The sequence below is a fragment of the Salvelinus sp. IW2-2015 genome, linkage group LG18 (assembly GCF_002910315.2).
Source record: "Salvelinus sp. IW2-2015 linkage group LG18, ASM291031v2, whole genome shotgun sequence".
NCBI classification, from domain to species: domain Eukaryota; kingdom Metazoa; phylum Chordata; class Actinopteri; order Salmoniformes; family Salmonidae; genus Salvelinus; species Salvelinus sp. IW2-2015.
The window spans coordinates 45,815,702-45,841,656 of record NC_036858.1 but is presented as its reverse complement, the minus strand read 5'-3'; the positions used below and the strand labels follow the sequence as shown (position 1 = coordinate 45,841,656).

The 25,955-nt window shown below is 42.1% G+C and overlaps 1 protein-coding gene across 1 annotated transcript in view; it reads left to right on the top strand.

Moving 5' to 3' along the window:
- The first annotated feature begins 435 nt into the window (after positions 1 to 435).
- Positions 436 to 25,955, top strand: part of LOC111977336 (echinoderm microtubule-associated protein-like 6) — an 84,354-nt gene continuing 58,834 nt past the window's right edge. Inside the window, 1 exon segment of the mRNA XM_070448550.1 lies at positions 436 to 1,774. Within this exon segment, the coding sequence (XP_070304651.1) occupies positions 1,578 to 1,774 (197 nt within the window). The 5' untranslated portion in view covers positions 436 to 1,577.

The following is a 25,955-nucleotide window of genomic DNA, read 5'->3' as shown; positions in this document are numbered from 1 at the left end:
TTTCCTATTCGCGATTGAACTCCAATATCATCTACTATCCAACTTGTTACAAAAAACATTTATCAGTTGTTATTTGATTCAGTCAGTTCCTATTCAGTGTAATGCCTTTATTTTAATTAGGGCCTAAAATGTTCATGATTAAATCAAAGTAAATTTCTATCATATGAATTTACTCAATTATTGCTGATCGTAGAGCTGCCATTCTGTTTTCATAGCTAACCGATGTATTGTTGTTTCTTTAGGTCTTCAGGACCTTGGATAGCGCTTTAGCACTGCTGACTGGTAGTTGTAGTTTTTAATGTTTTGGACCAATGAGAGAGGGGATGCCACAGACATAAATACATCAATACCCATAAACCCGTGCAGCTGGCCGCTTAACGTCGGCGGCAGGGCAGGGGTGGCTCGCAGAGCGACGTGGTAATAGCATTTCGAAAATAGAGAGGGGCTGTTCTGAAAAATATTACGCTAAATACTTGATGGGGAAAGTCTCCATTACGTTACTACATTAATATTAATACGGAATGAATAACACAGTACTAGACCTCTGCTCAGTTTTCCACCCCGGTTTATCATAGGCATCGCCTGTCATTCGCCCATATGAGTAATAGGCTTCTGTCGCTTGCCGCCCGGAATCCCTATTTTCATCAATCCATTTGAGATGCGGGAGATGCGACGGAGTCGCGCGGTGAGCGACTGTGTTTTGAAACCCATAGATTGTTTGCCTCTGCACGGAAGTTATCATATAAATAGCATTTTGGGGCGCCTTCACTCTGACAGCGGCGAACCAGCTGTGGCTGTCAGACAGTTTGCACCTTGTCGGAGTGATTTGCAGTGAAAATCCGTAATTCCTCACAATACTTCGACTCTTGGATTTACTTCAACCAGATTTGTCAATTGACGACAGACAGATTGCATGTTCGCCCTATTTTTCTACGTGTTTGTTTGATTAAAATGTTTAGTTGTTAGTTATTGTCTTGGGAATTGTATAAAACCGTAGTAACTATGGCTGGTGTTACAGTTGAGGATTAGTGTCCGGATTATATTTCAGCAGCAGCCGAATCCTCTAGCAGTTGTGTTCATTTGCTGTTTGTTTATTTGGCCAGTTCTTCTGTTTTCGTTGTCATTTGAAAAGGAACCCATTTTAAATACATATAAAATAGCATTTAATGTGGAGTAAATTAACTTTAGTAAGACATAATGGTAAGAGTGATTTTTTTTATTTTTATGATGATGATGAAAATAATGCATTAATTCGCAGTCTCTAAGAGTAGCCTAACATAGTAACCATTCAGGCAACACAGTTTTTAAAAGCAAAAATGATGAATAGATCTGAGGTGTGTGGTGTCGTGTCCTTGCTGGTGTTTCTTCAAAACGCAATGTGCACATCTGCTGTAGAATGCGGGAATTCATTTTAAAATCGATAGCCTAGACTACAGGAAAATGTCATCTGTTAGGATTTTTCTAATTTTATCAGTGAGTTTTCCATGAACTTTGCATATGCATGTCTGCGGTCCGTGTTGTCGTGTAGCCTACTTTAGAGTGGAATAATTCACAAAACAAACAAGTTGTCAAATATAATGGCGGATCGGACTGCTCCGCGTTGCCAATTGAGATTAGAATGGATCTACGGGTACAGAGGGCATCAATGCCGAAACAACCTGTACTACACCGCTGGGAAAGAAGTGGTCTATTTCGTGGCTGGAGTCGGCGTGGTTTACAATACCAGAGAACACACTCAGAAGTTCTACCTGGGTCACAACGATGACATTATAAGGTGAGTGTTACTTGGAATGTATCGCTTTACCTACAGTCAGAGAACACCAACAAGTATGTCGTAAAATGCGTACAAAATGCGCACAAATGTAAAATATGTGTAAATTCAAATCAAAGTTTTTGTCGCATACACAAATTTGCAGATGTTATCCCAGGTGCAGCTAAATGCTTCTAGCTCCAAAAGTGCAGTAATGCATAGCAATACAAAACAATACACACATAATCCAAAAAGTAAAAAGAAAGAAGAAATATCAGAATGAACAATGTCAGTGTCCAGAGTAAAAATATAGTCCTATATATATAATGGTGTGTAAAGACTGTATGGATATTATATGAATAGAAAAGGTGTGTACAGCAGTAGTTATATAGGAGGATCCATGACTAGAATACAGTATATACATATAAAATGGGTAAAACAGTATGTTAACATTATTAAAATGACCAGTGTTCATTGACTATGTACATAGGGCAGCAGTCTCTACGGTGCAAGGTAGAGTACCTGCTGGTTGCTAAGTGACTACGGTTCACATAGCTGATCAACTTTAAAACATAACATTTCCTCGGTCCCTCTCTTAGCCAGTTATCAAAATCACATCCACATTTTATTGAATCTGTGGATCTCAATGAATTGCTTAATTAAAGCAATAAATTGACTCATGGCATCACTCCAATGTTGCTCTGTCCAGTGGCCATGTGAGCCGTCACTGTGCAGATGTAATGTTTAGCCTCGCCTGTCCAGAGAGTCTATAACCTGAGGGAGTCATTGCAAGAATTCTATTCACAGAGATCATACTATTTGTACTATGACTTTCCTTAGATCTCTCATCACGTCTACCTATGTCAAAACAGCCATTTCAGTGCCACCAGTTGGTGGACAGCTCCTTGCTCATTGAGTCAGCCACCATGATGATTTGAAAGCATGGAGCTGGCCCACAGTTCCTCACTCCAATAGTTATTCAAGTGCCAAAAAGTCCCATAAAAGCTCTTGTCTCCCTTGAATGCCTGCAACTACAGCAGCAGTGCCCCCTGTAAAAGCACACACTGGAGAGAGGTTGAGGCTGGGGGATGTGTGAAATGTATAGTTCTTGGTTCTGTATGCAAATATAGTATTTTTTTGAGAGCATGAGCTGGCAGTGCAGATGGTCTTTGTTGTGGCTCAGCGATAGCAAGCCAAGCTGGTGCCAGCAAACCACAGTAACAACCCAAACACAAACATGATCATCCCTGGTCTGTAGTTGTCCTCAGTCATGCTTGAAACTACAAGGCTCACTGCAAAGCCACTGTTCTTAGCTAGTCAATGCAAAGTCCTCCTCAGGTCACAGAGCACAATCAAACTGGTTGAGGCCTACAGTACTGGTGAGATTGTAACACCAATTCATCCCCATCCACTTTGGTTACAATAACATTTTAGTCATTTAGCAGACGCTCTTATCCAGGGCGACTTACAGGAGCAATCAGGGTTAAGTGCCTTGCTCAAGGGCACTTCGACATATTTTTCACCTAGTCGGCTCATGGATTCTAAATAGCGACATTTCGGTTACTGGCCCAACGCTCCTAACCGCTAGGCTACCAGCCTTGTTGAAAAGGTTTTAAATAGTGCACTGTTATTTCTCTCCAGTCTGTCAGGGAATCATTCTACTGCAGACACATTATCACAGTCGTTGTATTGATGGATTAGGTCTGTAATTGCGCCAGTCATATTGATTAATTAAATCCATGTTGGGCCTATAATTTCTGAAAAAAGGCCTTTTCAGTGGACACTCCCTGCTGTTGAACAGTTATTACATGTCTCCATGGCCAGGACTGAACAAAAAAAAAACTGTGATTTGTAACACAATTGGGCCTACTCCCCTTCAGAAATATATAGATCTAGATATAGTGGATTTGTTTAGTGAGGCACTTTTATTGAATAGTTCATTAAAACTTGTTTATGCCTGTTACACATTCTCTAGTCATACATGTCAGTCACTCAATATTGAGGGTAGCTGGAGCACTGGACCCAGATGCTCTGGGAAACCATTGAAACAGCCAGAACCTGAACTCAGAGAGACCCCATTGCATGATCAATGGATGTGATTAATTATAACATCCAGTATACAGATCAACTTCATCTACACAGAAGTGTTGGTACCTTTCCCATGTTTCGGAAAGAGCTGGAAAGCCTATTTCGATGTACCATGTTAAATGTGCTACTTCATGTTATTTCCATGTAGCCTAAAATACTTTAAGTTTTATCGCAAAATCTGTGAGTGATATACAAGTATTGCGGATTTCTCCAAACGGGGCCTCACGAGTGGCGCAGCGGTCTAAGGCACTGCTTGAGGCATGAGGCATCACTACCGACTCCTTGTGGTGAGCCGGGCGCCTGCAGGCTAACTTCAGTCGTCAGTTGAATGGTGTTTCCTCTGGCACATTGCTGCGGCTGGCTTCTGGGTTAAACGGGCGGGTGTAAAGAAGTGCGGTTTGGAGGGTCATGTTTCGGAGGACGCTTGACTTGACCTTTGCCTCTCCCGAGCCCGTTGGGGAGTTGAGGTGATGAGACAAGAATTGGATATCGTAATTGGATATCATGAAATTGGGGAGATAAAGTGGGTAAAATACCCCGAAAAAAATTTAACAGGAAAGAAAGAACACAATTAGCACCTAGCATCATTAAGACTACCTTCAAGTTGAGCTACCCGTTTAACCAAAGTCGCCATGCGTCAATAAATTGCAGTATGTAGTTGTAATGTGATTACAGCATATTGCATTATCTACTCTGGACTGGCTTGGCTTTGTCACAAGGGCCTATCAGAGCTTTCCCTGTGGTGTGTCAATGGCCATTTTCTGGTCTTTTACTACATGGATTTTCTGTGCTCTAGACCAATGGTCCCCAAACTTTTTATAGTCCCTTACCCCTTCAAGCATTCAACCTCCAGCTGCATACCCCTTCTAGCACCAGAGTCAGCGCACTCTCAATTGTTGTTTTTTGCCATAATTGTAAGCCTGCCACACACACACTATACGATACATTTATTAAACATAAGAATGAGTGTGTGTTTTTGTCACAACCCGGCTTGTGGGAAGTGACAATGAGCTCTTATAGGACCAAGGCACAAATAGTAATATAATAATAATCAATAATTTTGCTCATTATTTAACCATCTCACATATAAAACCTTATTTGTTAATCGAAAATTGTGAATAACTCACCACAGATTAATGAGAAGGGTGTGCTTGAAAGGATGCACATAACGCTGCAATGTTGGGTTGTATTGGAGAAAGTCTCAGGCTTAAATCATTTTCCACACACAGTCTGTGCCTGTATTTCGTTTTCATGCTAGTGATGGCCCGAGAATCCACTCTCACATAGGTATGTGGTTGCAAAGGGCATCAGTGTCTTAACAGCGCGATTTGCCATAGCAGGATACTCTGAACGCAGCCCAATCCATAAAACGGGCAGTGGCTTCTGATTAAATTACATTTTCACAGAATAGCATGAAAGACATAACGAATCCAGTTGTTTGTGTAATCCGTTTCGGGAAAGTACCTGCGTAATTGTGCACACAACTCACTCAGGTGCTTCGCTATATCACATTTGACATTGTCCGTAAGCTTGAGTTCATTTGCACGCAAAAAAATCATACAATGATGGAAAGACCTGTGTGTTGTCCTTGTTAATGCAGACAGAGAAGAGCTCCAACATCTTAATCATAGCCTCAATTTTGTCCCGCACATTGAATATAGTTGCGGAGAGTCCCTGAAATCCTAGATTCAGATCATTCAGGCGAGAAAAAACATCACCCAGATGGGCCAGTCGTGTGAGAAACTCGTCATCATGCAAGTGGCCAGACAAGTGAAAATTATGGTCAGTAAAGAAAACTTTAAGCTCGCCTCTCAATTTAAAAAAACATGTCAATACTTTGTCCCTTGATAACCAGCGCACTTCTGTATGTTGTAAAAGCGTTACATGGTCACTGCCCATATCATTGCATAGTGCAGAAAATACACAAGAGTGCAGGGGCCTTGCTTTAACAAAGTTAACAATTTTTTCACTGTAGTGTCCAAAACGTCCTTCAAGCTGTCAGGCATTTCCTTGGCAGCAAGAGCCTCTCGGTGGATGCTGCAGTGTACCCAAGTGGCGTCGGGAGCAACTGCTTGCACGCACGTTACCACTCCACTATGTCTCCCTGTCATGGCTTTTGCGCCATTAATTGTTTCAAAACATCTCCTGCCATGTCACTGATGCGTCGTGAAACAGTGTTGTTTTTTGGGCCTTTTTCCCCCAGCATTGTCCCAGCCATATCCGCGGCAGCAGGAAGAATGAAGTCTTCCATAATAGTATGGGGCTTGCCTGTCCTAGCCACTCGGTAGCTCACCATATAAGACGCTTCTAGCCCCTTCTTATTAATGGTACATTATCTGTTGCTTTTATACATGGCTTACTACTCGAAAGTCATCATAATTCTCGCTCAAAAAACTCCAGTGACTTATTTTCAAATTGGCATGTTTTGTTTCTAAATGTCTGCGCAAGAGTGAAGGTTTCATCGAGTTGTGAGATATTACTTTTGCACATATAACACACTGTGGCTGAGGAAATGTGAATCACGTTTTTATTTGGCGTACCTCCGATGGCATTGCGCGTACCCCTGGGAGTTTGGGAATACCTGCTCTACGCCTTCTTTACAGTTAGGTAAAGAAACATTTTCATGTTGTCCTTGGTGTTACTTTGCTAAGACATTCTCAAGATCAACATCCTCTTTAGAATCATGGAATGAGGACCCAGAGTGAGTTAAGATGTCATTAAATCAGACCTACTTTGTGCCACAGCTCCATGAAGGCTGAAGGGGTTTACACAGTCACAAGTTTCCGGAGTTTGACTATCTTGAACTCACACAGGGTGCAGTTATTTTAGAAGTACCCTCTGGCATCATCTCAACAGAGGCAGAAGTCTCCCCACTGACTTTGATTGCTTTCAACTATGAATATGAAGAGGAAGAGAAAGCATTGAGCTTATATGATTGACATGTACAGGTAAATAAATGAGTGTTATTATCCTGTGGGACCATCGTCTTGAAACAGGCCTTAATGGCCTCTTAAATCTCCACCCGGCACAGCCAGAAGAGGACTGGTCACCCCTCGGTGCCTGGTTCCTCTCTAGGTTTCTTCCTAGGTTCCTGCCTTCTAAGGAGTTTTTCCAAGCCACTGTGCTTCTACATCTGCATTGTTTGTTCTTTGGGGTCTGAGGCTGGGTATCGGTAAAGCGCTTTGTGACAACTGCTGATATAAAAAGGACATAAAATAGATTGGATTTATTGATTGACCCGTTTGCATTGAGTGCATCTGAAAGTGAAATGTATCAGGCTGTTGAAAAGATGGCTTGTGGGTGGGGGTGATGAGGTTCATGTATGTGTGTCCCTGTGTCATTGTATATGTGTGTGCATGCAGATGGTGTCTATACTCCTGCCTGTGTTTCCACATCTGTGCATTTGTGTGTGTCCATGCAGGCAGATCCGTTTTTGCAGAAGGATGGTTAGGGAGTCATTATAGGATACCAATAATGTATCCCCTGCTCCATGGCTTGTACACGTCACATGCATTCTCAATATCACAGTACATACACACAGCACCTTAAGGTCGTTTCCTTTTTCCAATTTGAGCTCAACGTTATTATTTCTTGGTGTAGGGATGTGCTGCTGTCTGTCTGCTGCCTACTCTAATTGAAGTTGAATTGAAGTCTGGTCCTCACACTGTGATTGGCTACGTGGTCTCAAGTTAACCCCTACCTCAGGACTCTTATTTTCAAGAGGACACACTCTAGTGTCCTCTATGAGAGGCTTTAGAATTACCCAGCCACTTTCAGTACTATTTCAGACCTAATCTCCTTTTCCCCATGTACCCTTGCAACAAAATAGTCACCATTGTAGTTGCCTTTATCCAAATCTCTTGTGGACAGACTACGTAAACACATCTGACCAAATTACGACAGATTTTAGTTCTGTGTTAACCGAGATTACCTTTACCCTCATGCTGTGGTACTGTGTATGATGTGACAAATCAAATCAATCAAATCAAATCAAATTTTATTAGTCACATACACATGGTTAGCAGATGTTAATGCGAGTGTAGCGAAATGCTTGTGCTTCTAGTTCCGAACAATGGCAGTAAATAACACCCACGAATCTAACCTAACAATTCCACAACTACTACCTTACACACACACACAAGGTAAAGGATAAAGAATATGTACATAAAGATATATGAATGAGTGGTGGTACAGAACGGCCATGGCAGATGCATAGGATGGTATAGGAGTACGGTATATACGTATGAGATGAAGTACGTGTAGGGTATGTAAACATTAAGTGGCATATTAAGTGGTCTAGTGGTACATGTATTACATAAAGATGCAAGATGCAGTAGAATTGATATGAGTACAGTATATACATATGAGATGGGTAATGTATGGGTAGTAAACATTGTATTAAGTGGCATTGTTTAAAGTGGCTAGTGTACATTTTACATAATTTCCATCAATTCCCATTTTTAAGTGGCTGAGTTGAGTCAGTATGTTGGCAGCGGCCGTAAATGTTAGTGGTGGCTGTTTAACAGTCTGATGGCCTTGAGATAGAGCTGTTTTTCAGTCTCTCGGTCCTGCTTTGATGCACCTGTACTGACTCGCCTTCTGGGATGATAGCGGGGTGAACAGCAGTGGCTTGGGTGGTTGTTGTCCTTGATGATCTTTATGGCCTTCCTGTGACATCGGGTGGTGTAGGTGTCCTGGAGGCAGGTAGTTTGCCCTGGTGATGCGTTCTGCAGACCTCACTACCCTCTGGAGAGGCCTTACGGTTGTGGGCGAGCAGTGCGTACCAGGCGGTGCATACAGCCGACAGGATGCTCTCGATTGTGCATCTGTGGAAGTGTTTTTAGAGTGCTTTTGGTGAACAGCCGATTCTTCAGCCTCCTGAGGTTTGAAGAGGCGCTGCTGCGCCTTCTTCACAAACGCTGTCTGTGTGGGTGGACCAATTCAGTTTGTCCGTGATGTGTACACCGAGGAACTAAACTTCCACCTTCTCCACTACTGCACTCCGTCGATTGGATAGGGGGTGCTCCCTCTGCTGTTTCTGAAGTCACACATCATCTCCTTGTTTTGTTGACGTTGAGTGTGAGGTTATTTTCCTGACACCACACTCCGAGGGCCCTCACCTCCTCCTGTAGGCCGTCTCGTCGTTGTTGGTAATCAAGCCTACCACTGTAGTGTCATCCGCAAACTTGATGATTGAGTTGGAGCGTGCATGGCCCACGCAGTCGTGGTGAACAGGGAGTACAGGAGAGGGCTCAGAACGCACCCTTGTGGGGCCCAGTGTTGAGGATCAGCGGGTGGAGATGTTGTTACCTACCCTCACCACCTGAAGGAAGTCCAGGACCCAGTTGCACAGGGGGGTCGAGACCCAGGGTCTCGAGCTTGATGACGAGTTTGAGAGGGTACTATGGTGTTAAATGCTGAGCTGTAATCGATGAACAGCATTCTCACATGGGTATTCCTCTTGTCAGATGGGTTAGGGCAGTGTGCAGTGTGGTTGGATTGCGTGTTGTGACATAGGTGGACTAACAAATTGGAGTGGGTCTAGGTGTCCGGTAGGTGGAGGTGATATGGTCCTTGACTAGTCTCTCAAAGCACTTCATGATGACGGAAGTGAGTGCTACGGGGCGGTAGTCGTTTAGCTCAGTTACCTTAGCTTTCTTGGGAACAGGAACAATGGTGGCCCTCTTGAAGCATGTGGGAACAGCAGACTGGATATAGGATTGATTGAATATGTCCGTAAACACACCAGCCAGCTGTCTGCGCATGCTCTGAGGACGCGGCTGGGATGCCGTCTGGGCCTGCAGCCTTGCGAGGGTTAACAGCTTTAATGTTTTACTCACCTCGGCTGCAGTGAAGGAGAGCCCGCAGGTTTTGGTAGGGGCCGTGTCAGTGGCACTGTATTGTCTCAAAGCGGGCAAAAAAGTTGTTTAGCCTGTCTGGAGCAGACATCCTGGTCCGCGACGGGGCTGGTTTTCTTTTTGTAATCCGTGATTGACTGTAGACCCTGCCACATCCTCTTGTGTCTGAGCTGTTGAATTGCGACTCGATTTTGTCTCTGTACTGAGACTTAGCCTGTTTGATTGGCTTGCGGAGAGAATAGCTACACTGTTTGTATTCGTCATGCTTCCGGTCACCTTGCCCTGGTTAAAAGCAGTGGTTCGTGCTTTCAGTTTCACGCGAATGCTGCGTCAATCCACGGTTTCTGGTTTGGGATGTTTTTATCGTTGCTGTTGGTACGACATCGTCAATGCACTTCCTAATGAACTCGCTCACCGAATCAGCATATTCGTCAATATTGTTGTTGGACGCGATGCGGAACATATTCCAATCCGCGTGATCGAAGCAGTCTTGAAGCGTGGATTCAGATTGGTCGGACCAGCGTTGAACAGACCTGAGCGCGGGAGCTTGTTGTTTGAGTTTCTGTTTGTAGGCTGGAATCAACAAAATGGAGTCGTGGTCAGCTTTTCCGAAAGGGGGGCGGGGGAGGGCCTTATAAGCGTCGCGGAAATTAGTATAACAATGGTCTAGTGTTTTTCCAGCCCTGGTAGCACAATCGATATGCTGATAGAATTTAGGGAGTTTTGTTTTGTTTAGCCTTGTTAAATCCCAGCTACGATGATGCAGCCTCAGGGTGTGTGGTTTCCAGTTTACAAAGGTCAGATAGAGTTTCGTTCAGGGCCATCGATGTGTCTGCTTGGGGGGAATATATACGGCTGTGATTATGATGAAGAGAATTCCCTTGGTAGATAATGCGGTCGACATTTTGATTGTGAGGAGTTCTAGATCAGGTGAACAGAATGACTTGAGTTCCTGTGTGTTGTTATGATGATCACACACCACTTCTCGTTAATCATAAGGCATACCCCCCGCCCCTCTTTTACCGGAAAGATGTTTGTTTCTGTCGGCGCGATGCATGAAGAAACCAGCTGGCTGCCCCGACTCCGTTAGCGTCCCTTGAGTTAGCCATGTTTCCGTGAAGCAGAGCACGTTGCAATCCCTGATGTCTCTCTGGAATGCTACCCGTGCTCGGATTTCATCAACCTTATTGTCAAGAGACTGGACATTGGCGAGTAGTATGCTAGGGAGTGGAGCGCGATGTGCCCGTCTCCGAAGCCTGACCACGAGACCGCCTCGTTTTCCCCTTTTTCGGCGTCGCACAGGGTCGCCGGCTGGGATCAGATCCATTGTATGTGGTGGAAGGCAAAACACTGGATCCGTTTCGGGAAAGTCATATTCCTGGTAGGAACGATGATGAGTTGACGTTAATCGTATATTCAGTAGTTCCTCCCGACTGTATGTAATGAAACCTAAGATTACCTGGGGTACCGATGTAAGAAATAACACGTAAAAAAACAAAATACTGCATATTTTCCAAGGAACGCGAAGCGAGGCGGCCATCTCTTTTCGGCGCCGGAAGTTGGTTGAGACACCCAGTGTTGGAGTCAGTGATGGGCACAGTACAAAATGATGTATAATTACAGTGGTTTTAAGGTCAACGGGTTCTTGAATGCTCTCCATCTAAACAGCTGTATCCTTAAGGTAATACCAACGTATGGAGATCAAATCAAAGTTTATTTGTCACGTGCACCGAACACAACAGGTGTAGGTAGACCTTACAGTGAAATGCTTACTTACAGGCTCTAACCAATAGTGCAAAAAAGGTATTAGGTGAACAATAGGTAGGTAAGGAAATAAAACAACAGTAAAAAGACAGGCTATATACAGTAGCGAGGCTATAAAAGTAGCGAGGCTACATACAGACATGCATGCCCTTGGCAGATACAAAAGGGCAATCAAAAAAGGGAAGAAAAAAAGCTCTTGCTAAACTCACAGGTTCAGTTGTGAGTTATTCTTATGTGTCTTTCTGTCTGGAAGTCACTGGTGCTTGTGACCCTGGCTGGTGTGTTTCACAGTGTCGTACCCTTGGCTGGCGTCCCCTGCCTGGCCCCGGACGGGCTGTGCCACTGCTTCCTCTCATGCTCTGGTTCTCTGTCCTCCCTCTGCTGTCCCATTTCCGTCAGTGCTGCAGGGCAGAACCCGGCTCCGGATGCATCTGTCACTGCCAGCCAGACAGAAGTAGGAAGAACCGGGTCACAACCACACTTTCATACAGCCCTTTCATGCTCAGACAAGCAAGTCTTTAAACTAGACCTTTACATTCACACACTCCACAGTCTAGTATTGAAGGGTGGCTGGTAGCCTAGCGGTTAGAGTGTTGGGCCAGAACCAAAGGGTTGCTGGTTCAACTATCTGAGCCGACATGGTGAAAAATCTGCCGATGTGCCCTTGAGCAAGGCACTTAACCCTAATTTGCTACAGGTGTGCTGTACTACTATGGCTGAACCTGTAAAACAACACATTTCATTGCATCTATCTGGTGTATGTGACAATCATTATTGACTTTTTTTTTTTGCCAAATGTTTATATAGCCTAGTCAAAAGCTATTGCAACTATTTTACAACTTATCAACCAGCTGGAATCTTACACCAGGACGTCATTCAATTACGCTAGTGCAATGACATGGTTGATTACATTTGTTTTATGTCGTATCACTGATTGAAAAGGCTAGTAGTGAAAATACAAAGACCCCGTCAACCTCTCTCCCACCACTGCCCCATCCTGTCTCCTCCTCATGACCTTTGCATACATTACTGAGGCTGACTGGGACACCACAATATCAGCTTTATTAGAAAGAGCATGCTGAGTTTGGGAGATGGGCACGGATTGCCGATGGTGTGTGTCTTTGTGTGTGTGTTTGTGTGTGTGGGGGGGGGGGGGGGCTGGTGTCATTAATCAGGGTTAATGACTGGATCAGAGGCGGACGGATAGCTGCTCCCATGATGCTCCATTAACACCAGGCTGGGCTCTAAGTGCTCCTGATTTCACGGAGCTGAAGACTTCAAATGAGCCGCTGACCTTTACTGGCTCATCTCTCTGCCTCTAGAATATGGAGTCCTTTGAAAAATAGGTGGGTGGATAGGGAAAGAAAATGTGTAGTCATAGAATTTTCTCTCAGTGGTAATGCATGTTTTCTTTTATGTTAATTGGACTTGATAATGATTGGTAATGTTACAGTATATTAAAACATGATTTAATAAAAGGTGCTGGGATATTCCATTGGTTGTCTGTGTAGCTGGGCCCAGCTGTCTCACAAACACACCTTGTAACTGCATGGGTGATTATGACAACATATTGATTGCGTTGATGACACATCGATGATGTACTTTGTTGACACATAGATTGTCTTGTTGACACACTGCTCCGCCAAGACACACATTCATATCATATGGCTACAGGTTCATCTGCCTCACCTGATGCCCATTCTGGTGGGAAGCTGTTATAGACCACCAAGTGCTAACAGTCAGTATCTGGATAACATGTGTGATATGTTTGATAATGTATGTGATATCAACAGAGAGTATATTTTCTGGATGATTTAAATATTGACTGGCTTTCATCAAGCTGCCCACTAAAGAAAAAGCTTCAAACTGTAACCAGTGCCTGCAACCTGGTTCAGGTTATCAGTCAACCTACCAGGGTAGGTACAAACAGCACAGAAATGAAATCATCAACATTTATTGATCACGTCTTTACTAATGCTGCATAAATATGCTTGAAAGCAGTATCTAGATCCATTGGAAGTAGTGATCACAATATAGTGGCCATATCTAGGAAAACCAATGTGTCAAAGGCTGGGCCTAATATAGTGTATAAGAGGTCATACAATAAGTTTTGTAGGGATTCCTATGTTGTTGATGTAAAGAATATTTGTTGGTCCATGGTGTGTAATGAGGAGCAAACAGAGGTTGCACTTGACACATTTATGAAATTGCTTTTTTTTTTCTTTTTTTTTCACCTTTATTTAACCAGGTAGGCTAGTTGAGAACAAGTTCTCATTTGCAACTGCGACCTGGCCAAGATAAAGCATAGCAGTGTGAACAGACAACACAGAGTTACACATGGAGTAAACAATAAACAAGTCAATAACATGGTAGAAAAAAAGAGAATCTATATACAATGTGTGCAAAAGGCATGAGGTAGGCAATAAATCGAATAATTACAATTTAGCAGATTAACACTGGAGTGATAAATCATCAGATGATCATGTGCAAGAAGAGATACTGGTGTGCAAAAGAGCCAGTTACTAATAAACATGCACCCATGTTTGTTTTGGGTGTATTAAAAACCCAGATGATGTATTCCTGCTCCTGTCTCCAAAACCTTTATACCAGCGTAACAAGCATGCTTATAGGGAAGGACATTCAACAAGCACAGCACTTACACAAATTACTGATAATTGGCTGAGAGAAATTGATGCTAAAAATATTTTGGGGGCGGTTTTGTTAGACTTCAGTGTGACTTTTGACATTATCAATCATAGTCTGCTGCTGGAAAAACATATGTGTTATGGCTTTACACCCCCTGCTATATTGTGGATAAAGAGTTACCTGTCTAACAGAACAGAGGGTGTTCTTTAATGGAAGCCTCTCCAACATAATCCAGGTAGAATCAGGAATTCTCCAGGGCAGCTGTCTAGGTCCCTTACTTTTTTCCATTTTTACTAACGACATGCCACTGGCTTTGAGTAAAGCCGGTGTGTCTATGTATGCGGATGACTCAACTCTATACACGTCAACTACTACAGCAACTGAAATGACTGCAACACTTAACACAGAGCTACAGTTTATTTCAGAATGGGTGGCAAGGAATAAGTTAGTCCTAAATATTTCAAAAACTAAAAGCATTGTATTTGGGACAAATCATTCACTAAATCCTAACCCTCAACTAAATCGTGTAATAAATAATGTGGAAATTGAGCAAGTTGAGGTGAATAAACTGCTTGGAGTAACCCTGGATTCTAAACTGTCATGGTCAAAAAATATTGATACAACAGTAGCTAAGATGGGGAGAAGTCTGTCCATAATAAAGCGCCGCGCTACCTTAACAGCACTATCAACAAGGCACGTCCTACAGGCTCTAGTTTTGTCGCACCTGGACTACTGTTCAGTCGTGTGGTCAGGTGCCACAAAGAGTGACAGGAAAATTGCAATTGGCTCAGAACAGGGCAGCACGGCTGGCCTTTGGATGTAGACAGAGAGCAAACATTAATAATATGCATGTCAATCTCTCCTGGCTGAAAGTGGAGGAGAGATTGACTTCATCACTACTTGTATTTGTGAGAAGTATTGACATGTTGAAAGCACCGAGCTGTCTGTTTAAATGACTAGCACACAGCTCAGACACCCATGCATATCCCACAAGACAGGCCACCAGAGGTCTCTTCACAGTCCCCAAGTCCAGAACAGACTATGGGAGGCGCACAGTACTACACAGACATATTCATACATACACATGACAACACACGCACTATACATACACGTCCATAATAAATACAAATATATCCTGTTCAATATTTGAAGAGTTTATTAGCAAAACGCTATATCCATCAATTTTTCACATTTGTGTTTTTTCATTAGAAATTATTGCTTATGGGTACCTTCATGTATGTAAAATATTACTGTTCTCAGATTTTTAATTCATGGGTTTTACAAAATGTGTTTTTTTGCAAAACGCTAATATCCCTGAAGTTATATATTTAAACAGATACATGTCTTTCATTGAACAACCATTTGAAATGATTAGATAGTGAAATAACACACCAATCTCTTTCATAATTTCTTTAAACAAATAAAGCTAATTTACCAACATTTCTGAAAATGGATATAGCATTTTGGAATGAAACTCTTAATTTGCATCTCATTCATGCTCATGCACCATCTCAGACAGGCTTACTGTAGATCATGTCACTGCAGTGCCTTCAGAAAGTATTCACACCCCTTTACTTTTTTTGTCACTGGCCTACACACAATACCCCATAATATCAAACTGGAATTATGTTTTTCAACATTTTTACAAATGAATTTAAAAAAATTAAAAGCTGAAATGTATTGAGTTCAATAAGCATTCAACCCCTTTGTTATGGCAAGCCTAAATACATTGAGTAAACATTTGCTTAACAAGTCACATAATAAGTTGCATGGACTCACTCTGTGTGCAATTTTTTGAATGACTACCTCATCTCTGTACCCCACACAGTTTCTGGAAAGGAAGGAAACCGCTATGGGATTTCACGATGAATGTCACTGATAGGAGAAAACTGATGATGGATCAACAACATTGTAGTTACTCCACAATACTAACCTAATTGACAGAGTGAAAAGATGGAAATGTGCAGAATAAAAATATTCCAAAACATGCATCCTGTTTGCCACCAGGCACTAAAGTAATATGGCAAAAAATGTGGCAAAGAAATTAACTGTTTGTCCTGAATTCAACGTCTTATGTTTGGGGCAAATCCAATACAACAAATTACTGATTACCACTCTCCATATTTTCAAGCATAGTGGTGGCTGCATCATGTTATCAATATGCTTGTAATCATAAGAACTGGGGAGTTTCAAGATAAAAAAGAATAAATCAAATGGAGCTAAGCACAGGCAAAATCCTAAAGGAAAACCTGGGAAATTCTGCTTTCCACCCGACATTGGGAGATTAATTCACCTTTCAGTAGAACAATAACCTAAAACACAAGGCCAAATCTAAACCTGGAGTTGCTTACCAAGAAGACAGTGAATGTTCCTGAGTGGGAGAGTTACAGCTTTGACTTAAACCTACTTGAAAATCTATGGCAAGACCTGAAAATGGTTGTCTAGCAATGATCAAACAACCAATTTCACAGAACTTGAAGAATTTTGAAAAGAATATCAGCAAATGTTGCACCATCCAGGAATGGGATGCTCTTAGAGACTTACCCAGAAAGAATCACAGCTGTGATGGCCTCCCAAGTGGCGCAGTGGTCTATGGCACTGCATCTCAGTGCTAGAGGTGTCACTACAGACCCTGGTTCAATTCCAGGCTGTATACCAACCGGCTGTGATTGGGAGTCACATAGGGCGGCGCCCAATTGGCCCAGTGTGGTTAGGGTTTGGCCGGGGTAGGCCGTCATTGTAAATAAGAATTTGTTCTTAACTGACTTGCCTTGTTTAAATAAAAAATGGCTGCAAAAGGTGCTCCTACAAGGCATTGACTCAGGGGTGTGAATACTTTGTGAATGAGATATTTCTAAAAACCTGTTTTCACTTTTATTATGGGGTATTGTGTATAGATCCCGTGTCCCGTGTGGCTCAGTTGGTAGAGCATGGCGCTTGCAACGCCAGGGTTGTGGGTTCATTCCCCACGGGGGGACCAGGATGAATATGTATGAACGTTCCAATTTGTAAGTCGCTCTGGATAAGAGCGTCTGCTAAATGACTTAAATGTAAATGTAGATAGGCGGTGGAAAACATTTATTTAATCTATTTTGAATTCAGGCTGTAACACAAGTCAAGGTCTGTGAACACCTTCTGAAGGCTCTGTATCTCTCAGTGATTTCATGGTGTTTGCCCAGTTTTTTATTGACAATATGAAGGGAATTCTTCCTGACCACATGACCCAGGAAAATCTCAGGGCCCTAATTACAATTTGTCCTGGGCAGGTCACAAGGTCAGAAATATCCCTGGGCCCCTCTAGGCCCTAGATATTAGAACAGTAGGCCTTGGATGGTTGTTAGACAGTGAGTGGTCTGTCAGGGGGCATACTAGTGACCATCCTACTAGCACTTCAGATCTCTCACACCATGAGAAAGGACCATGCTGAGATAATGAAGTATTGTATATAGAAGCTCTGGCTTATCTAAAGGCATTCACGTGTGTAAGATGCGTGTTCACGGTTGAGCGAAGGAGCCGTCGTAACTCGTTAAAAGCTGTAGGATGTTGATGTTTCGTGCCTCTGAGGTCAAGCTATGGAGATAGTCGTCTTTTTGTAATAGTGTTGAAGTATGTAGGATTTCATTAGGTACTGTAACAGGATGTCAAAAGCCCTATTCAAGCATGTAGTCTGATCAGCCTTGTGAATACCTGTCACAGGATAATGACACCAGAGGAAATGAAGTTAAGGTCAGAATATGGCGTATCTGTAGACACAACTCTGCCACTTCATTTATTTGATCTCCACACCAAACGAGTAGTGGGTGAGTAGCATGCTAATCTCATGCTTAAATTCAAGGTCAGAATATGCATAGAGAGAGAAAGTGCATAAAAGGGGAATTACGTTCCATTTACACAGGCTTAACTCGGGTCGGAATTCCGGACAGTAGGTGAATATGCCTAAGTGAGTGTCTGAGGAGTAGCTTGGGTTCCTGTTGGTTTGTACATGGCAAATCTTGACGTTGACATTCCCAGCAAACTACAGTACAGACCATCTAAGTAGGTCTTTGATCATGAAAATCCTAATGTGTCTGTTCTTCCCTGAGCACTCTGACAGAGATGCTTATCTTGCTGTGCTGAAATTGCACAGAATAATAGGCTATACAGGACTGTATTTCCATCAGGAATGTTCCACTAGTACTAGAATATTCACTGGATACCTTAGGTGTGACATCTAATAGGGAATCCTATCCACTTTGCAGGTGGTGTGATCCATTCATTATAAACGTCTGTAACATGCCGGTCATAACAGCCCAGGCTTTTTCCATAGATACTGTAATCACATACAGTATTGAGATGAATGTTTTCTGAGAGTCTTGTTAGAATGACTGATCCTCTGTTTTCCTTTGCTCTGTCTAACTTGACAGCTCTATAATATCAGTGTAATTACAGTACTCCTTCCAACACTGTCTGGTGGCAGACACTTATTGTTCTATTATTCATTAAGTGATTTAAAATGTTCGAAGGAGGAATTGCGCTCATTATAGATTAACTGAGACTATGAATGTTTTAGATTATGCCCCTTATTGCAGAATTTCCATTGATAATCGGTTATATTTCCTGCTCCTCGTATAAAATATGCTGTATCAAATCAAATCAAGCTTTATTTTTACAGCACATTTCAGAAATGGAATGCAACTCAATGTGCTTCACAGAAAGAAAAACGAATAAAAAATGAAAATAAAAGCTGAAATATTTACTACACAACAAACATAAGATAATAAACAAAATACTGACAAAAACAAAACGACAAAAAAACACCCTAAGGAAAAGCAACGCTAAAAAGGTGTGTTTTAATGTCTCTTTTAAATATGTCCCCCCCCCCTAAGTTCTCTGGCAGGCTATTCCAGAGGCTGGGGCCATATTACTGTAACTAAAGGCTGTCTCTCCATGCCTCTTGGTGCTAGGCTTTGGGCGATTGTTAAAAGGCCAGTGTCAGAGGACCTAAGGGACCTACTGGGTACATAACTTTAAAAGCATGTCTGACGTGCATTGGGGTGCACAATCGTGGATTGATTTAAAAACCAATAGAAACTCACAGGCAGCCGGTGCAAAGACCTTAAAACCGGTGTAATGTGTGCTCTCCGTCTGGTCTTGGTCAGTACCCGTGCAGCAGCACTCTTTATTATGTAGCCATTAGTACAGTGCTCAACGAATGACACTCAATGAATACCTTTTCACAATGAGTTTGTCTAGCTATGTTTCTTGAGTCTTTTTGTCTCTTGACTGAGCTATCGCTGTAAGGCAAACATCTTCCTCAGGAGCAGAGGGATGTATTGAATCTTCTGAGGAAACACAAACAAAGCATCATTTCATTTTCTTCTGTTTATCTCCCCTCTGCCCTCCAAACCCTATTGAATCATTTATAAATGGGGTTATTGCTTTTTACCGTGAAAACCAGCCTCTTGGCGGAGTCCCTTTCTGCTGTTTTTAGCCTGAGCTGATTTTGTGGCAGCTATGAATAGCCGGGGTGATATTGCTATCGTTTTAGTGGAGCAGATGGTGGTTGTCCCGGGGACACAGGCTTCCAGGAGAGGAACTCACACTAATTATGAGAGGGCAAGATTACAGGAGAGTCAGACTGACATCACGAGCAGGGTGGGGGGTCAGGGAAGGGTCAGAGGAAAGAAGGAGTGGTACGGTTGTAGAGTGGATGGGTAATGCATTAGCAGTGTAGGTTGGATGAGTGTTAAGGTGAATGCTAAGTAGACCTAGGTGCCTGTTAGAGGGGGGTGAGCGGTTGCAGTGAGATGTAGGGTTATTGTTTAGGTCATTAAGAGATTGTAGGTTATCACATCAGTGAAAATTGAAGAGTTTATATGCAATTTTGGTACATTTGCATTTTTTCATCTGAAATGAATGCTCATTGGTCCCTTTCTATGTGTATGAATCATGGCTGTTCTCATGCTTTTAAAACATTTGACTTTAGATGTGCTTTAAAATGTTATTTTTTGTTGCTAAAAGTGATATCCGACACTTGTTTCATACTAAAATGCACTATATCCAGAGCCATGTATTTAGAGAGTTGGGCTATTGAGGTTTCTGCATTATGATACATTTACATGACACTGCAACATTCTATGGCGGTTCAATTGTAAGTTTCTCTAAATATTTTTTCCACACTTAGGAACGTAATCAGATCCCTATTTTATTAATTTAACCCCTGGCTTAGTCAGCCGGATGTGTTGATTGACAGCTGCCACTCTCAGCTGTTTGTGCTGGCTAGCTAGCGTCATGTTAGGCTTTGTGCGCGTGTGTGTCGTGGAACTTTTGAGTATGGATCCTTTTGACAGTTTATTGGAGCCTGTGATATCTGTTCCTGTTGGACTAAAGAGGAACAATTCTAAACAAGGAGAGATCCAGCGACACTCAGGTGAAGGGAAACAACCTAGGCTAATAGCCTACCGGCTGCAAACATACAGCGGGCTGTGTCACTCCAACAATAGGAATAAATCCATCCTTGACCGGCAAATTAATTCTGACAGACTTTCAATATCCTTATTAGTCCTTAAATCATTACCTAAAGTGTATATAATCAAACTCAAAAAGCTTCCCTTGATTTATCCTAACAGAAAACCTGTAACCCCCCATAAAATTGTTCAAAAAATTGCTTAAATTACCAAAAAGAAAACATTTTATACACTGCTCACCCTCTGCATAGGCTACAATACATTGGCTATGTGATATTTGCACAATAATGTTGATCAAATTGAATATTTGTATAATTATTTATGTATCGATACTTTATTACATGTAACTGTTTAAAACCGAAATGGGATACTTTTTATATTGGAGTTCTGTTGTTTGAATTGGCAAAACACGATTATTTGTCTCTCTAAAATAAAATGATCTTCCAATATGTTTCTAACAAGATTATGTCTGTCTTTTCACTAGCCCATGTCATGGTAAGATGAAAAAATAATAGCTCTATCTCTTTCACAATATATCTTTTTTAATTAATGTCAATTTACCAACATTTCTGAAAATGTTTATCTCGTTTTTGAATGAAACTCTTCAAAAAATGTTACTTATATTTCTCTGTTAGAACTGGTTGGATCTGTGGTGTGGTACAACCAAATAAAGATGCAAGTAGGAACCAAATAAGTTTCTTGAGAGCGATGCCACATAGGGGAACCGTTTTAGGGTGTCTGAAGAACCATAAATGGGATGGTTCTTTGAAGAACCATACAAAAATTCTAAACCGGAAATGTTTAGGCCCTCCAGGACCGGAATTCAATAGCCCTGCTGTAGGGTTTTATGCCTTATTTGCATATTTCCCGTGGTGCCTTTTGAGTGGATTTTAGAGTTACCAGTACCACCTATGACTGTGTTTGCTAGTGACAGAGACATGGTTGTTGCATTCATTCATTTTTGGTCCTGTTGCCTTCAAGATCCTGAGTGAATATAACTTCATTACAATTACATTATTTAAGACAATACAATACATATTTCATAAGGTCTTCTTTTGATGCGGCCTAGTTTTACCCCAATACAGTCACATTATGCTGGCTTGCAAAGTGATGTGTAGTTTCTTTTACACCACTGAGTGTTAATTTAACTCTCGAATCAACACTAGAAAAATCAACACTAGTTAACACGGGCCCATTTGCTGTGTGCTATGAAAGGGACACATCTGCAGGACTCATATGTTTCAAGAACCTTTTAGAATTCTGAAAAACTGGAGATGCCACATCAACCACTTGACTATATTATTGCCTCTTTCCATAGTGTACAGAGCCTTCAGAAAGTATTCATACCCCTTGACCTATTTTACATTTAGTTGTGTTACTGCCTGAATTCAAAATTGATTAAATATACCTTTTGTTTCTCACCCATCTACACACAATACCTGGCTACCCCTAACCCGGTCAACTACCCTGCACCCCCCAAAGCAACTCGCCCAAGCCTCTCCCATTTCTCCTTCACCCAAATCCAGATAGCTGATGTTCTTAAAGAGCTGCAAAATTTGGACCCCTACAAATCAGCCGGGATAGACAATCTGGACCCTCTCTTTCTAAAATTATCTGCCGAAATTGTTGCAACCCCTATTACTAGCCTGTTCAACCTCTCTTTCGTATCGTCTGAGATCCCCAAAGATTGGAAAGCTGCTGCGGTCATCCCCCTCTTCAAAGGGGGAGACACTCTAGACCCAAACTGCTACAGACCTATATCTATCCTACCCTGCCTTTCTTCGAAAGCCAAGTTAACAAACAGATCACCGACCATTTCGAATCCCACCGTACCTTCTCCGCTATGCAATCTGGCTTCCGAGCTGGTCATGGGTGCACCTCAGCCACGCTCAAGGTCCTAAACGATATCATAACTGCCATCGATAAGAGACATTACTGTGCAGCCGTATTCATCGACCTGGCCAAGGCTTTCGACTGTCAATCACCACATTCTTATCGGCAGACTCAACAGCCTTGGTTTCTCAAATAACTGCATCACCTGGTTCACCAACTACTTCTCTGATAGAGTTCAGTGTGTCAAATCGTTTTGAAATCGTATACACCATTCTGTATACCTCTGGCCCTTCTTTGGACACTGTGCTAACTAACCTCCAGATGAGCTTCAATGCCATACAACACTCCTTCCGTGGCCTCCAACTGCTCTTAAATGCAAATAAAACTAAATGGATGCTCTTCAACCGATAGCTGCCCGCACCTGCCCGCCCGTCCAGCATCACTACTCTGGATGGTTCTGACCTATAATATGTGGACAACTACAAATACCTAGGTGTCTGGTTAGACTGTAAACTCTCCTTCCAGACCCACATTAAGCATCTCCAATCCAAAATTAAATCTATAATCACCTATTTCGCAACAAAGCATCCTTCACTCATGCTGCCAAACATACCTTCGTAAAACTGACTATCCTACCGAGCCTTGACTTCGGCGATGTAATTTACAAAATAGCCTCCAACACTCTACTCAACAAATTGGATGCAGTCTATCACAGTGCTATCCGTTTTGTCACCAAAGCCCCATATACTACCCACCACTGCGACCTGTACGCTCTCGTTGGCTGGCCCTCGCTTCATACTCGTCGCCAAACCCACTGGCTCCAGGTCATCTACAAGTCTTTGCTAAGTAAAGCCCCGCCTTATCTCAGTTCACTGGTCACCATAGCAGCACCCACCCGTAGCACGCGCTCCAGCAGGTATATTTCACTGGTCACCCCCAAAGCCAATTCCTCCTTTGGCCACCTTTCCTTCAAGTTCTCTGCTGCCAATGACTGGAACAAACTGCAAACATTGCTGAGCTGGAGACTCTTATCTCCCTCACTTACTTCAAGCACCAGCTGTCAGAGCAGCTCACAGATCATTGCACCTGTGCATAGCCCATCTGTAAATAGCCCATCCAACTACCTTACCTTCCTTACCTCATTTGCACACAATGTATATATACTTTTTTTCCTACTGTATTATTGACTGTATGTTTGTTTATTCCATGTGTAACTCTGTGTTGTTGTATGTGTCGAACTGCTTTGCTTTTTCTTGGCCAGGTCGCAGTTGTAAATGAGAACCTGTTCTCAACTGGCCTACCTGGTTAAATAAAGGTTAAATAAATAAATAAATAAAAATACCCCATAATGACAAAGTGAGCACAGGTGTGAGCTCAAGTGCATCCAATTTCCTTTGATCATCCTTGAGATGTCACTACAATTTGATTAGAGTCCAGCTGTGGCCAATTCAATTGTTTGGACATGATTTAGAAAGAAACACACCTGTCTATATAAGGACCCACAGTTGACAGTGCATGTCTGAGCAGAAACTGTACCACGAAGTCCAAGGAACTGTCTGTTAGATAGAATTGTGATAAAGCATATATCTGGGGAAGGGTATAAAATAATTTCTAGAGTGTTTCCAAGAGCATAGTGGTCTCATTGGGAAATTGAAAAAATATGTAACTGCCCAGACTCTGCCTAGAGCTGGCCATCCGACCAAACTGAGCAACTGGGCAAGAAGGACCTTGGTCAGGGAGTTGACCAAGAACCGGATGGCCACTCTGACAGAACTACAGAGTTCCTTGGCTGAGATGGGAGAACCTGCCAGAAGGACAACCGTCGACTACAGCACTTCACCAATCTGGGCTTATGGGAGAGTGGCCAGATGAAAGCCACTCCTGAGAAAAATGCACAAATGCACATAGCACACCTGGAGTTTGAAAAAAGGGCGCATGAAAAACTCTGAGATCATAAGGCAAAAGATTCTGTGGTCTGATGAGACAAAAATGTAACACTTTGGCCTGAATGCAAAGTGCTATGTCTGGAGAAAACCAGGCACAGCTCATTACCCGTCTACCATAAAAGCATGGTGGTGGCAGCATCATGTTATGGGGATGCTTTTCAGCGGAAGGGACTGGGAGACTGGTAAGGATAGAGAGAACAATGAATGGAGCCAAATGCATGCAAATCTTTGAGAACCTGCTTCAGAATGCACACAACCTTAGACTTGGGGCGAAGATTTACATTCCAACAGAAAGTCCTTGAGTGGCCAAGCCAAAGTCCAGATTTGAATCTCATTGAAAATCTGTGAAAAGACCTGAAGGATTTGTTCACCGCCACTCTCCCATCTAACTTAACAGAGCTTGAGAAAATCTGCAAGGAAGAAAATGCCAAATGCAGATGTGCAAAACTGATAGACATACCCAAGATGATTCAAAGCTGTAGTCACAGCCAAAGGTGCTTCTACAAAGTATTGAGATTTATGAGATATTTCTGAATTTCATTTTTAATACATTTGCACAAATTTCTAAAAACATGTTCTCAATTCGTCATTATGAGGTATTGTGTGGAAATAGGTGGAAAAAAATATGTAATCCATTTTGAATTCAGGGTGTAATGCAACAAAATGTGGAATAAGTGAAGGGGTATGAATACCTTCACCCTACCCTTCTTCAATGTATCACAATATTGTGTTCTTAACAGAAAACAGTATGCTACATAAGGATATATTTTGTAGGACATTTTGTTGGTTGAGGATGGTTTGCTCATGTGTAGGTGAGGTTTGTTGTGTACGTCTGCTGATATTTCACCTCTAGTTAGACTTTCATTCTTAATCTTGATTCCTGTGTCCTTGGCTGTCCAGTTGTCAAGGCAACCATGCTGTCAGCAGGTTGGTTGTTGTTAGTGAATTGTGTGTTAGATCAGACATATTGGCTCACATTAGCTCATACTGTTCACATATGGCGCCGGCGGGCAGTGGACTTTTTATTTTTACACATTTATTTAAAATGAAATACAAAAATATTACATTTACATACATTGCATTACCAAAGTATTCAGACCCCTTGACTTTTTCCACATTTAGTTACGTTACAGCCTTATTCTAAAATTGATGAAATATTTTTTTTCTCATTAATCTACACATAATACCCCATAACGACAAAGCAAAAACAGGTTTATAAATTTTTTTGCAAATTTATAACAAAACAACAACCCAGAAATACCTTATTTACATAAGTATTCAGACCATTTGCTATGCAATTCGAAATTGAGCTCCTGTTTCCATTGATCATCCTTGAGATGTTTCTACAACTTGTTTAGAGTAAGTTGAATTGATTGGACATGGTTTCGAAAAGGCACACACCTGTCTATATAAGGTCCCACAGTTGGCAGTGCATGTCAGAGCAAAAACCAAGCCATGAGGTCGAAGGAATTGTCCGTAGAGCTCCCAGACAGGATTGTGTCGAGACACAGATCTGGGGAAGGGTACCAAAAAATGCACAGCATTGAAGGTCCCCAAGAACATAGTGGCTTCCATCATTCTTAAATTGAAGAACTTTCGAACCACCAAGACTCTTCCTAGAGCT